General features: G+C 41.3%; 2 protein-coding genes across 2 annotated transcripts; one reads left to right on the top strand and one right to left on the bottom strand.

Moving 5' to 3' along the window:
- The first annotated feature begins 368 nt into the window (after window positions 1–368).
- Window positions 369–3448, top strand: ccnd3 (cyclin D3). Its single transcript, XM_071925934.2, has 5 exons — window positions 369–608; window positions 708–923; window positions 1482–1644; window positions 2530–2672; window positions 3029–3448. Exons 1-5 carry the CDS (start codon window positions 369–371, stop codon window positions 3227–3229), a joined length of 963 nt encoding a protein of 320 aa, XP_071782035.2. The 3' UTR covers window positions 3230–3448.
- Window positions 3449–3802: 354 nt separating this feature from the next.
- nuak2 (NUAK family, SNF1-like kinase, 2) lies at window positions 3803–13961 on the bottom strand. Its single transcript, XM_071925896.2, has 6 exons — window positions 13403–13961; window positions 10020–10140; window positions 9142–9293; window positions 7964–8029; window positions 7270–7522; window positions 3803–7124 (listed from the first exon to the last, which is right to left on the bottom strand). The coding sequence occupies exons 1-6, from the start codon at window positions 13637–13639 to the stop codon at window positions 6076–6078; spliced, it is 1878 nt and encodes a 625-aa protein (XP_071781997.1). The 5' UTR covers window positions 13640–13961; the 3' UTR covers window positions 3803–6075.
- Window positions 13962–14313: the final 352 nt, after the last annotated feature.

Genomic DNA, 14313 nt, shown 5'->3' with positions numbered 1-14313 from the left:
GGCCCGTCAGGGGACAGAGCTGGACAGTAACGTACGTCCGCAGGTTCATTTCTTTGACTTTGCCCACTTTTAGATTGTCCCGTTAATAGAGCAGGGCAATAAGGGTGAAAGTTGTCGAAATTTAAAAAGTCAGCCCCTCGGACCCCTGCAGAGCCCGTCACGGGTTTGCTGTATCATACACTGGTTTACAACACAGTAGTTACGGGAGCGTTAGCTAACCTGGTAGGTAACCTAGCTAGCTAACTCGAAGTCTAACATCACGTTGCCTGTGTTGCTGTTTCATGTTTAGTTGAAGGCTAAGTATTTGCATTTTCGCCGAAGGGTTGGGGTGCCAGAGTTACCCAAAAGCTCGGCTTCTACATAGTCAAATGGATTTGGTGTGTTGTGAAGATGGACAGCTTCAAAACGGATCCGACACAAGCGCCGGTGACACGGCTCATTTGGTGGCTCTTCGGGCCGGCTGTGACCCGGCCCTGACCGGCGACCACAGGGTCCTGTTCCACCTGACGGCCCTGGAGAAATCCAGCCGGCTCCTCCCCTACTTTGGGACAGTTCAGACAGACATCCAGCCATACATGAGGAGAATATTGGCAGTATGGATGTTGCAGGTATGCAAATTGGCCAAGTGGGATGCTTATGTTTGCCAGGCCCATGCTACTGTAAAGTTCACATAACATATGAAGTAAAACAGACCTGATCTCCGACAGGTGTGCGAGGAACAGAAATGTGAGGAAGAGGTGTTTCCACTGGCAGTAAATTACTTGGACTGTTACCTGAGCCGTTTTGCCACTGAAAAGGCCAACTTGCAACTTTTAGGAGCAGTTTGCATGTTCCTGGCCTCCAAACTGAGAGAGACTGTTCCACTGAGTGCCAGCAAGCTTTGTATCTACACAGACAACTCCACTTCAGTCTCAGACATCCTGGTAAATGTAACATTTCATTTATTTGAATTAGACACTAGATGGGATGATAGAGAAGTGCTAATGTTCACAAAGTGGAGTCTGGGGACCCCCAGGGGTTCCTGATGGGGTTTCAGGGGGTCTCCAGCAAAATGAGGAATAGTTGAATTTCACTCTTATTTAATTTGCTAGAAACCATCCCAAGTAGAAAATGTACAATAATAACTTCTCTAATCATAGCTTTGACTCTTTGACTGATTATTTAGTCCTAAATTTAAGACTCATTCAAATGACGTTAGTTAGGTCTAAGAAGTTTTTAGGAACCCCTGACGAGGAAGGTACCACCAGGTGGTCATACTCATTTTGAGTCTGACATCCAGATCTATGACTAGGCCTTATCACTTTTGTTAGAGGTCTGGTGAAATAGCCTATAGTCTAACAGGTTCTGTTGTATTCTATAATCTTGCTTGTTATGACTGGATAACATCTAAATCCACATGCTGACAAATGAGTTAAATATACACTATGTATATATGGGATTTTCATTTTGGATTTATTTAGAAGAATATGTGTGTGTTCCAGCAATGGGAGGTGGCAGTGGTGTCGAGGTTAAACTGGTGCCTGGCCTCTGTGATACCCTCTGACTTCCTGGAGCCAATTCTTCATGCCATACCCTTTGTTCACCCCCACCACCTCCAAAACATGCGCAGGCATGTTCACTCCTACATTGCCCTGGCAGCCATAGGTAAGCTACATAACATGGTAGGCTGCCAACATAAGTGAGAGTTTATCCAAACAACAAGTTTGAAGGCACCCAGAGAATAAAAACAATATGTTTCTAGAGTGGATGAACTGTTTTTTGTTTTTTTTCAACCTACAATTTTCTTGTGTTAATTGAGTCCCGTGGTCAGTTATAAGACCATTTTATCATTATAGTAATAGAAATCTTATGTCCCATGCAACTATAGCAGTGATAATGTTTTTCTTTCACTTGAAATTCTCACTGAAATTAAGTGACTTTCTACATGGTGAACAATGGGCACAAAGCAGCCATAACTTTGATTACGATGTGTCAGCAGTTCATTTCGGAGACAGGGAGCTGAGTTTGTGTAATCCTGTATTGTGTGCTTTGAAAGACCCACGTCCGTCTATTCAGCTGGCTGATTTCCCACGAATCTCCATGAGGTTGCCCGAGGCAACAAGTCACAGGGATACAGCCAGTTAGGACTTTTTAGACAGACTGTGGCATTGCAGCCTGTAAAATTTAGATATTTCCTGGCTCCAGACATTGTAATCCATTCAGGTGTTTGAGAAAGGATTGAATGGCTGACTTTTTGTCTCACCATCTTTTCTGCCTGAAGCAATTAGGCTAATGTGTCGGATTATCAGGTTTTGGGAAATGTCTGCTTTAAAGCACTTGCTTTTGTCTCTCAGGGTGTGTCTGTAATGGTGGCATTCCTTTAATTATGTTACATGTCACCTACCATTTAGCTCTTATTGACTTTCTCACAGTTAGTCTTGTCCTTAAGGTGAACTAGAAAATGGTGATAATTATCAAGTAACAAATATGTAGATAATTATAATCCTTTTGATTTTAAGTATACAAGTCATCTTTCTCTCTTATCCTCAGACTACAAGTTTTCAGTGTTCTTGCCCTCCACTGTTGCATGTGCCTGTGTGGGGGTTGCCATACACAGACTGAAGTTACTGGATGGTACCATCTCCACTGATTCAGTCATGAAGCTTTTGGCCAACCTTTTGGTCATTGATCTGGTAAGGGTAATGTTTAACTAGACACTTTCAGACATGGTAAAACCTTCATATCAGTGTATCTTTTGACTTTGCCCTGTTATCAGCATTGACTGGTATGTTTTTGATCTTTTTGGAGTATTACCAGGCACCCGCTTGAAATCCGCTCTCCAATATCAGTCAAGTAGTTGGAGATGGATCATAGCTTTCAAGAATCCTGAGTTTGAGAAATAGCAGTTCAAGATGCATCATCCTGGTTTGCTTAACTACTCCCTGAAAGTCAATCATGCTCTTCAGTGCATGTTTGGAAGGCCAAGCATGCTTTACTCAAACATGCACATAAAATATTGATAAGTTGCTTTTATATTGACCCTGAACAGAACTCTATCCGCCTCTGCTATGACCAGCTGGGGAGCGTGTTGGAGCTCAGCCTGCCCTCTTGCTTCCAGGCTGCTGGTGTTTGCAGATCAGGAGCACCCAGCCCACAGATCAGCTACACACCTGCTGAAATTCAGGATGTTGTATTGACACCTGTGACATTACCCCAGGCAAGCAAGCTCTCAGACTCCTCCCTGCCATGAATGGCTAGGGTACATTATGAATTAACTGCCATGAGAGACGGGAACGCTAAATACCAGGCAAAACTATTTGAGTGTCTATTCACAGAACAAAGACAAAGATAAATATGTTTCTTCACATGTTGATTTTTGGAGATCCGTCTGTGACAAGGCTCTGCGACATGTCCAAAGGTCCCACTGTTTGACGTAATGATTCTGAGTTCTTTGATATGTCTATGCTGTTGCTGCTCATGTTTTTTTGTACTTTTTAAAAAAGCATTTTGCAATAGGTTTGAGAGATATGAATCTGATGCTTGCTATCTAAGATATTTCAGGGATAGTTTTAACTTTTGTGATATTACCAGATGTATTGCACTTATCCTGATAACAATGTTTGCACATTTTAAATGTAATATTTCAATTAATATGCAATAATAAAATGGCATTTTCCATTTCTCTTGATTTCATTCCAAAACTAATAGTTAGCTTTATAGACATCCTCTGAACACTCTGGACTTTATTCCTGATTTCAACATTGTATTGCATTCCCCAACGATTATAAATCAATACTCCAAAACAACTACTACCATAAAACATTTGTAACTAGGTCACAGTCAATTTTTTAAATTTTTTTTTTTTTTATTGATTTCCTCATCCAGGTCAGATCAGCTCGGCAGAGCACACAGTAATGCAAAAGATAAGCCAGTAAGTTTGGCAAACATGATTCTTGTTGCTCTCAAAGAAGAAAAAAAACACATCTTTGAACCTGCATATTTACTATTTCTGGGACATGTTATATGTTACATGTGTGTGAGATGAACAATGTAAATCTGTAAAGATAGGAAACATTTGACAAAAGCTTAACCTTGATGGCAAAATGCACAATGCATATTATGTTTAATTACACATAAAAAAATTAAACAAATGCCACCGTAGACCCGTCTTCTCTTAAGATGACTGTATTTCTTTTATCTGTACCACACTGAATCAATAATGAATGATATTGCCTCAGCCAGCGGTGACAATGACTATAGCTCAGTCTTCAATACTATCCCTTAGTTTCCACAAGGTAGAACTTAAAGATGTAAAAACTTTAAGAACTTCCAGTTGAAATTAGGACATTTCCTAGCTTATATTAAGGCACATACTGGCTTTAAATTCCTGTTGCTCTTCAGGGTATACCTCCCCAAAAAAGTAATTAAATACAAAAAAAAAAAAAATGACATTCCTTACATTACAATTGAATAACAGCATGATTTTGCACCTTCTGGGAATTGTCTTGTGCGTTTTATTTTATTACATGAAATCAATATTCAAGGCTGATAAGTGGATTGCATGGTTATCAGGTTCCGATGGTCTGATAAAGTGCTATTCCAGGCACTGGCTTGACATTAAAAATGCAATGCCAAGGCACCAATCCAGTAAATTTGCACTAATCCTAACACTTAGAATGAAATATCTATCACTATATGTAAATTAAAACATAATATGCCTTTCTCTGACCACCTGTTGTTTTAATTAAAATGGAAAGTGAAACACACCTGAGCGCCGTGTCTGATCTTCTACAGCAGACTGGCTGAAAGGTTACACATTAACTGGCCACCACATTGTACTTGGCTTAGTTGGTTGGAACTCATTCAGATAACGACTTTTCAATGTTATGCAACTTGTAACCTTCCAAAACTATGAACCAATTTCATGAGCTAACCCTAACCCTAAATTTCCTGTAAAATTGCCAACTGCATAGAGACTACGGCCATCTGAGCATGTGTACCAGTGTAGGCCTGGCAGCACAGGCAGGTTCTACAGGTTTCTCTTGTTATGAGCCAGTGTATGACAAATATCATTCAAGTCATTTTCTCATCTTATTATTGCAAGTCATCTCAAGAGGAAAAAAAACAAAACAAAACAAAACGAAAAGTTCTTTGACAGATCAAGTCCATGTTGCATACAAATATCCTCTTGGCACTTTGCTACCATTTTAAAAAATAATAATAAAAAAAAAAAAAAACAGCGTTAGATAATATCAAATTTACTCTTTGGTATTGATGAAATGTACCATTTCCCCATATCCTAAAATGCAGTAAAAGCAGTAGTATACATTAAAAGGGAGAACCCGCCCTAAAACTGAACTCATGTTATTCCAATTATCTTGGACACAATATTTGAACATATGAAACTATCCCATAGCTAGAATCTAAAGAGTCAGTAATCGGACTATAAACACTTTCTCAAAACGTTCTGTTGACAATAAATGAGAGACTGACTTTGTGGATTCAGTTAAGTGATTTTGTGGATTTCACAACTAAATCTGCTTTATTTCACAATAGTGCTAACCATTCTAAATCAAACATACGACCAGATATCAGCTCCGGGGCCTGTCACATTGTCCACATAGTCAGTCTCCTAATCACTGTCAATGGCGCAGTTCTAAAAACTGTTGCTTGATGACATCGCAGACCAGTGCTTTGGTTTTAGGGTGGAATTTTGCACCGATTATGAAATTTTGAGAGCAAGCCTGACAATGTCACCTTTCTTCTGAGAATCTTTGAAATGGACATTTCAACTGCAGTCAATAATTGTCCAACACTCTGTCATCTGGTGATTCTTAGCCTGTTATCAATCAACAAGCGATCTAATAATATCATGATTGAGAATTGTTTATTAATCACCACCTAAACTAGAAATCTGATGTGAAATAAAAACTCTTTCCCCTTTTTGGTACTGTACAATTCCTGAAGTTAGCCAAAACGATTATCACCTACTACAACGTGCTATTCATTTCACATACTGCACTTTGGCTATGTGTATGTTCAGCCTCGTTGCTACAGTCATTAAAGAATTCTTTACTCAGTGTCCATTGCTGGTCTTCAGCTTGCTGCAGCCCCTCTTATTACCATGGCCTGCTTGTAAGCCTCCGTTACATTCTCACAGTCTGTGATAGAAAAAGCACTGTCAGCGACTCCGGACTGGTAGCAGTTCCAGGGCCTCAGCAAACCTTCCCCAAGAATCCTGTCTTCTTTGATGTCCAGGAGGTTGTCAGCAGACACACATCCCCTCATGCTACCTTTGGCTGGTTGATCCAACTGCGCTGGAGGTCCCACGCGGTCTGGTAGATCCAGCTGATCAAAGGATTCTGAAGAGAGAATACTGTCCTCGCTGATGGCCCCACTTGGCCTTGCCCTGGCGCCCCCTCGGGGTAACGACGCTGCCAGCTGGTCGAGAGATCCAAACTCCTGCAACCCACCAGAGGAGAACTTTCCATTGCGCTTTAGGATGCCTTTCCTACGGGGTGGTGCTGAGGGGCACTCGTTAACCTGTGGTATCCAGGCAGAGTCACTGGTCTCTGGGGAGGAGGAGTAGTACCCTGACTCTTGTTCTGTGGGCTTCTTTAGGATACCCTTGCGAGGCAGCAATGCAGCTGAAGGGGCATTGGCTGATGTAGACGAGCCAAACGTTCTCTGTGGCTCCACTGCAGCTATAGTTGGGGTTTCACTGGTCACTTTCTGTTTCAGACTGCTGCGTCTCTTGAGAATGCCCTTAGAGGGGCGAGTGTCAGTGGTCCCTTCATGAATGGTCTGGGAGACATTGTTCTCTTTTCGTGACCTCCGCAGCGAACGCTGCCGCACTACATCCCCTCCACCACCTTGTGACCGGAGCAGGCAGCGCATCTTGGAGCCGTTCTCCAGTAAAGGCCTGGATGTACGGCGCAGCCAACCAGCAACACTGGCAAGCCCACCAGGATGTTGTGTGGATGGAGAAGCTGGTGAAACGGTCTGCTCTACTGGAGCCGTCTTACCTTCAGCCAGTAATGGCTGCTGGTAACCCCAATTGAGCCACCAGTGTCCTGCTATCTCCTCTATTGTGGCTCTGCGCTCAGGATTCACCATCAGCATCCAGCGAATAAGCCCACATGCATCTGATATAGAGAAAGAAAAAAATAAAGTTAATTATGGTGCTCAGCAAGGGCAAGTCAAGACATCACCATAAAATACACTGCAAAACAAAGTACATCAACTAAAGTAACATTTCAGTTCCAAGAGAAGCCGAGCTGAAAGACTCACCTGAGGGATTGTTAGGTTTGCGGTAGTTTCCAGTGCTTATCTGCTGGACTAACTTTTTGTGGTTGTTCCCATCAAATGGCATAGCGCCATGAACCAGGGTGTATAGTAGCACTCCAAGGGACCAGGTGTCCACCTCTGGCCCCCTGTAAGGCCGGCCATTGACAATCTCTGGGGAAGCATACAGAGGGCTGCCGCAGAAGGTTTGAAGGTACTCGTCACCATGGTAAAGATTTGACAGGCCAAAATCTGCAATCTGCAAAAATAAAGAATAGAGTTCAAGCTGACCCATGTCTGATCTTTTACAGCATTGTCAAATTAACTGCGAATAGCTCCGAAGTGTTTTCCGTCTGTATCATTATTTTTTGTATCTTTTGTCACTTTCAATATAAAAGATTTCACAGCAAATCACCTTTTCCTCCACAAAATCTTATGCAAGTAGCAATAAAATCCTGTCATACATTACAGGACTTGATTTAAACATCTAAATTCCTTTATAATACATTACTAATACCCAACACCTCCTTTATAATCCCTTGTATTGTTTGAGTAACAAGTATTATGACAGTCCACCCTAACCCAATAAATAAAAAAAATACCATAAAAATAAATGACCATGAACCTTGTGTGTGAATGGTACAGGTGTATAAATGCCATTTTCTTTGGGTGTTGGATCACAGGTGTCCTTTATGCCTACCTTAACATTACCACTGCCATCTAGTAAAATATTCTCCAGTTTCAGGTCCCGATGCACTATTCCATTCTAGGAGAAAAAGATAATCAAAGTTATTTGCATAACCGTATTTTTGTACAATGATAAATTCACCACCCAGGCCATTCAATATCAGTTACTGGAAGTTGTCCACATAATATGAAAGGATTCGCCTTTACTGGGTCAGAACAAATTCTTTTCCGAGAGAAGATTTTTCTGGTACGTCAGCTATGCTCTATTGTCCTCTACTCTGTAGGGGGGCATGCCTTTGGCTGGAGCAGGAGTTTGAATTGGGTTTGCCTTCCAAAATGCAGGTCAACTACTTCTTACTTATATGCCTGTTGCTAGCACTTGTTGTAGCAACTGACCCATTATGTTATTCATTATTTACATGTAGGCATTAAAAAAGTATAAGAAAAAATTAAGAAAAGTTTAGATGATCTTTTCCTGCTTTCAACATGGATACTGAAATATTTATTTAAGAACACATCAGCAATCAAAAAGTAAAGAAAACTGACAGACGGTTAGCAGAGTCAACACGGCAATCCACTCTGCAAATATTGTCCAGAGCACATTTATGATGATTGCACTGTACTGTGCTGAACAGCCACACAATATAATATTACACAGTGTGCTACAGACTTGCATCGTTACAGTTCTAGTCTACAGAACAACTGATTTGTGTGTGTGTGTGTGCAGAGCCCTTCTGTTCCATCACACCCTCATTAGAGTGTGAGACCATGCGTGTGTGTGTGTGTGCTGGGACCACTGGCCTTTAGCCCTGACGCTGGCTCTCCACAGACCAACTGTTCATTTCACCCTGCATCGTTCTCACAGCCGCCCGGTTCACAATGGCAGGCTGACAGTGAAGAATGCCCATTATGTAACTTTGGGGGTGCCAGTGCCCTGGAAAAAGGCTGATGAGCTGAACAGTTAGTGTGCGCTGAGCTCTGCGTCATTGGGTTTGGTGTGGTGGCCATGGGTGAAGATTTGACAGATTTTCACACCATGTATATATTCTACTGTAGTCATAACTTCAGTTTGTATTCATTTTCTATGATACACAAATAATCTTAAACATTTTTTTTTTTAAACAGTTTTATATGCCTTGTAAGAAAGGCTTGCACCTTGACATGATGAGGGGAAGAAGAAAACTGCCTTACCTGATGGCAGTAATGCACAGCTGATACAATCTGTCTGAAGAAGTGTCTGGCCTCCCGCTCAGAGATGTTCTGCTTGTCACAGATGTAGTCATATAGGTCTCCCCGGCTGGCATACTCCATCACTATCACAATCTTGTCCTTGTTTTCAAACACTGCAAGACCACACATACAGTAGAACCTCTTTTATCCAAAGTTCAGACTTTGAAACCCAACCAGTCTACCGAACGGTAATACACAGCAAAACCTGCTGGAACATGAAAATGACTTCAATAGATCATGCATAATTGTTGTTTAAGCAATTTAAAGGCCAATTTCTGCACAAACATTTAAAACAGCATATTGGATTGTGCAGCCTTTTATAGTACTTACACATAAATGTTAAATGTTGGGAATAAGCATTGGTGTGGATTTAAAACATATTTCAGAGTTCTATAACTTAATTATCCTGTACAACCTCCATTCCCAAGGGATTAGAATAAAGAAGGCTCCACTGTACATATAATATACATGTAATGTACACAGACAGGCATGCAGAGAATGGTTGCACTGAGGTAGAGACCTCAAAAGGACAACCATCTAGGCAGGCATGAGGCACACTGGAGCACGAGGCTCTGTACATTATCCCGCAGCAGTGACGGGGTACGTCAGGGCATCGCTGCTTATGTAACCTCGCATCAGTCTTCCAACACAAAGACTTGCGTGACCAAACTCTGAATGCCTCTTCAAACAGAGATTGATTCAGAGACGTCTTTTTCCAGGTGTCACGTTTCATTCCGCATGCAACTTGGAGATCTCATTCACTTCTCCCAAAAACTGATGCTGTGCTCCAAAAAAAAAGGAAAAACACAAATACAATAATTTGATTTTGTATATCGTACCTTCATATATGGTGATGATGTGCGGGTGACTGAGTGAAGACATGATCTCAATTTCTCTACGAATATGAACCAGGTCCTGCTCATCCTTTATCTTCTCCTTTCTGATGGACTTTATGGCAACCTTAAGAGAAAAGCATTTGACTTTGAAATGTACTTTCAATTGCAGCAATAATTTAAAAAACAAACAGTGATTGAACTAACTCGATTCCAGGCACTAACTGATAATATAATACAGCTTTACGGTTATAGAAGAGTCAAACAGTTGTTTCAACGACAAACAACATATTGAACACAATGGTCACCAGCTGGCTCAAGACTAATAACTTATTGTAGCAATGGTTAAACCCTCAGTAAAATTAATATATTGATGTCACAATATAATGGCAATGGAACAAGGTTAGGTCTCTTTATTTAGTTTAAACATATATATCTGTCCCAAGAAATTCCTTTCATCCTGGGGTGGTCCTGTTGTGAGAAGGACAATAGACCGTGAACTGAAAACACCACAGCGTTGTTTGTAACAAGGCAGTAGGGGCGGGGGGTCATGTATTGTCTGCGGTTATAAAATCCATTGTCTGGCGTTATGTCAGTGAGGCCCCCAGAATAAGAAAATTTAAATGAAAAGTATGTGCAGGGGTCTGTATTCGTAAGCCTATTTTGGCAGACTGGATACACATTTGTATGTTGCGCTTGTCAATTTGAAGCTCAGATGCCTGGGATTCCTCTTTGCCCCCCAGAGTGAGTCATCAATCCACCCCAAGGTTGAGAGGTGTCATGAGGCACCAGATGGCAGTTCTGGTATTGGTGGTGGGGTGTCCTTGCTTCCTCTCATTTATGACCCTCAAAACTACAGACATGAGGAATGAGTAATCTACCGACTTGTCAGATCAGATCAGCGTCAACACACAACTGTCGTTTCTACTGAGTCACTGTCTGGAGTAGATGCTCCTCCAGTATTATCATCACATAGGCCTCCTTCCTGAGTCTGGGAACGGAGGTGGTTTCCTGCTTTTGTTGTCATAGCTGTCAGACAGCCACTCATGATGAGTTAACACCGCTGTGAAGTTATCTGTGGGTGTTTGTTTCTTATTGTAGGTCTGTTCGACTGCAATACTCAAACTGAAACCATTTTTTCACTGCAAAACACAGAATTGATGACCAAGTACTTCAACCAATTCACAGTAGATTACTGAAACCAAGTGGCGTTTGATACTGTGCGAGGGGAAATAGTCAAACACTGATCTGGGTGTCCTGATGAATCAGCGAACTAAAGCACATACTTGTGATGTTGTCAGTTTGAGATCAGCACAATATTGATCCATGTTGAAGCCCCCCCCCCCACCTACATAAAAAGACTACGTAATCAAACTCAGAGAATGGCAACAGCAACACTAGTGCCATCCGCACGCAAGATGAAGCCATCCTTTGTGTCGTGTCACTCCCCGTGTCAAGTTACATATCTTTGCCCATTGTGCTGTGAAGACTGAGGTAGGAACAAAAGCATTTGAATGTACTCTAAATATATCTGCCGTTTCAGTTTCCTGCTAACTATCATTAAATCATGCCCATTTAGTGTGGATTCAAACAATAAATCTGAGCTGAACATAGACAGCTTAACCTGGGGCTGAGGCATGCAGACAGGGCTGAACATGTACAGTATCTGAGCTCTTATCTTTACTGTAGTTGTCGGGGAGAGAAATCCCAAACTGTTACTTCCTTGAGTTTTCATTATAAACGTCATCTTTTAACAAAGTACGTTTGTAATAAAAAAATAAAACCAAGATGACATGACAGTTGGGACACACTTGTGGACAAGGGAGTTAAATACTGGGAAAAGTATATAAAATGTAGGTCCTATGTTTTTTTTTATGAGTTTTTTAAGTTGTATAGTAAATGAATGAATAGTAAAAATGCATTTACATTCTAGGTATAATTTTTGTTAGATCATTATCCTAAAAATGAGGCCTACATTTCATGATGGTCTTGTGCGTTGGGTTATGGAAACAAAAAACCTTTCAGTTTATCACAATGTAAACTGTTTGTACTGATTTCCAATAATGGATGGCTCCATCCATGATGATGTTAAATACAAACTGATATTTTTTTGTTGAAAAGATTCAATCATCTGAAACACGCCTCTGACCGTCACAGGTGTAGACATTTATACAGAGACTGTTCAGTTTATTTTCAATACCTCCCTTTCCTTTTAGATCATAGGAAATTGGAATCCACCTAGAAGAGTAGTGGCAACTTCCCCTTACCTCACCAGAAAGGTAAATTCCCGTGTCTAAAAGTCCATCATGGGACAAATTCCCCAAATTCTTTCCAAGGACGAAACTGGGGGATAGGCTATACCTTATCTCATTAAAATCGAATAATGCCACTAGGAGACAATTATGTAAAACTTCATGAGTGTTTAGGTATTGCTTTTATAGTCCAACTCATCTTTCTCTTCATTTTAATACACCACAAAGAATCTGTTAAGCCCCAGACACAGGGACATCTCTGAACCGCCTGTCCAATAACTGATGTCAGGATATGACAGTACATGCACCGTTTTAAATTACTTTAATTAAGTTTGCCCAGTAGTTCTCAATAAGCACCATTGTCTCAGCACAGGACCAAGACTAGGTACAGGTGCAAACGTCAGACCTGCCAAACATAACGAAAAGTAGCATTATCCACATTTTGTCACCAATAAAGATACTGAGAATACATTTAAGCTTAAGCATTACCTATGCGGTCTAACTCACAGGACAACATAAAACAGCCTGGCTACTCAGTGATCTGACCATCTGAAATTCAGACTGGACGCTGTGTTCAAAATCCAATAGGTCAAATAAGAGCATCCCCACCCCCCAGACACACACACACACACACACACACACACACACACACACACTAAACTCTTGGGCAAACATAAGTTGATTAGTCAACTGCCAATCATTTGTTGACCTTTTACTAGTAGACCATAGGCTACACACTTTACTTTTACCATTTCTTTATGTTTTTCCAATTTAGTAATATAACTCACAACTCTTAAAAAGGAACAATCTGCTGAAGCCACTGGCCTACAGTAGATGTCTGCCATATGTTTTGCCAAGCAGTAGACACATTTTGATTGGTCAATAGATTGTTCTATATACCTATACTTTTCTGTGGATTTTATTTTATTTCTTTAAATAAAAATCCAAATGTAGGCTACCTGTGTACACAGACAGTCCTAACAATAGCACGGAATCTCCAAACAACAGGTGGCCAGCAGGACAGTACAGCAGGCCTACAGACCTAATACTGCAGATGTGGGCATCACTGATCAAATGCATTACACCGCTTACACTGCAAACAATCCCCAAATAAAAAGTGAATATTAAAAGCCTTACCAGTCTGCCGGATCTTTCCTTTGCTTTCTTCACTTTCCCATAAGTTCCTTTCCCGAGGGTCTCCAGAAAGTCGTACCTGTGCTTCAGGTTGTGTTTGTGGTGATGCCTTTTCACGGCTTGCTTTTTCGCAGGCAGCTGGGACGCAGGTTTCCCCAAATGACCGTTTTCCCCGGGTAAAACTTCCCCGACAGGCGGCCTATAACCTGACGAGAGTCCGGCATTATTTGAACCATCCATTCTAATGCAAGTAGTTTTTTTATTTTTTGCTTATTCTCGGACGAAGGCAGTGTTGTTGAACCACATTCCTTCGTGTTGAGCCCTCCGGTTGTTATTCTTGGTGCGAGTTGTTCCTGCTTTCAAGGTGTTGAGGTTAGAAATTTGAAACCGCTGAAAAAATAAACATGAACCGAGCCTCCACCGCCGATTTCAGAAAGCTTATTTACTGCGGCCGACGAACTAGCGTTGAGGACAGACAATAAAACCCAATTTATACCCCAGGATGCGCCTTTCGTATTCGTTGTGTACTGAAACCTGCCGCTATCAGTGCCACAGACACGAACCTATGAGACGAACCAGCATGCACCGAGAAACACGTCAAATAGCTGAGGGGCGTTTTAGGAGCGCGGAGTGACGTTTGATTTATACCCCGGGAGGTGCCGTTCTAAGGTTCCTGGGTCTACAATTCAATTTATTTGTAAACCCTGCATTAGTACTATAAAAAGTGCATTATTAGTAGAAGTAGTAGTAATATAAGTAGTAGTAGCAGTAGAAGTAGTAGTAGAAGTAATGGCAGTAGCAGTAGACAATAGCCTACTAGTAGTAGGCCAATACAATGTAAGTCACAGCCAGTAACTGTTCTGCAGAGGGAGATACAACGAGCGCACAAAAAACACAAGGGGGCGGGACAAAGG

Source organism: Centroberyx gerrardi, chromosome 5, assembly GCF_048128805.1.
Source record: "Centroberyx gerrardi isolate f3 chromosome 5, fCenGer3.hap1.cur.20231027, whole genome shotgun sequence".
NCBI classification, from domain to species: Eukaryota; Metazoa; Chordata; class Actinopteri; order Beryciformes; family Berycidae; genus Centroberyx; species Centroberyx gerrardi.
Note: the sequence above shows the minus strand (reverse complement) of the source record. Positions and strands in the feature narration are given on the sequence as shown.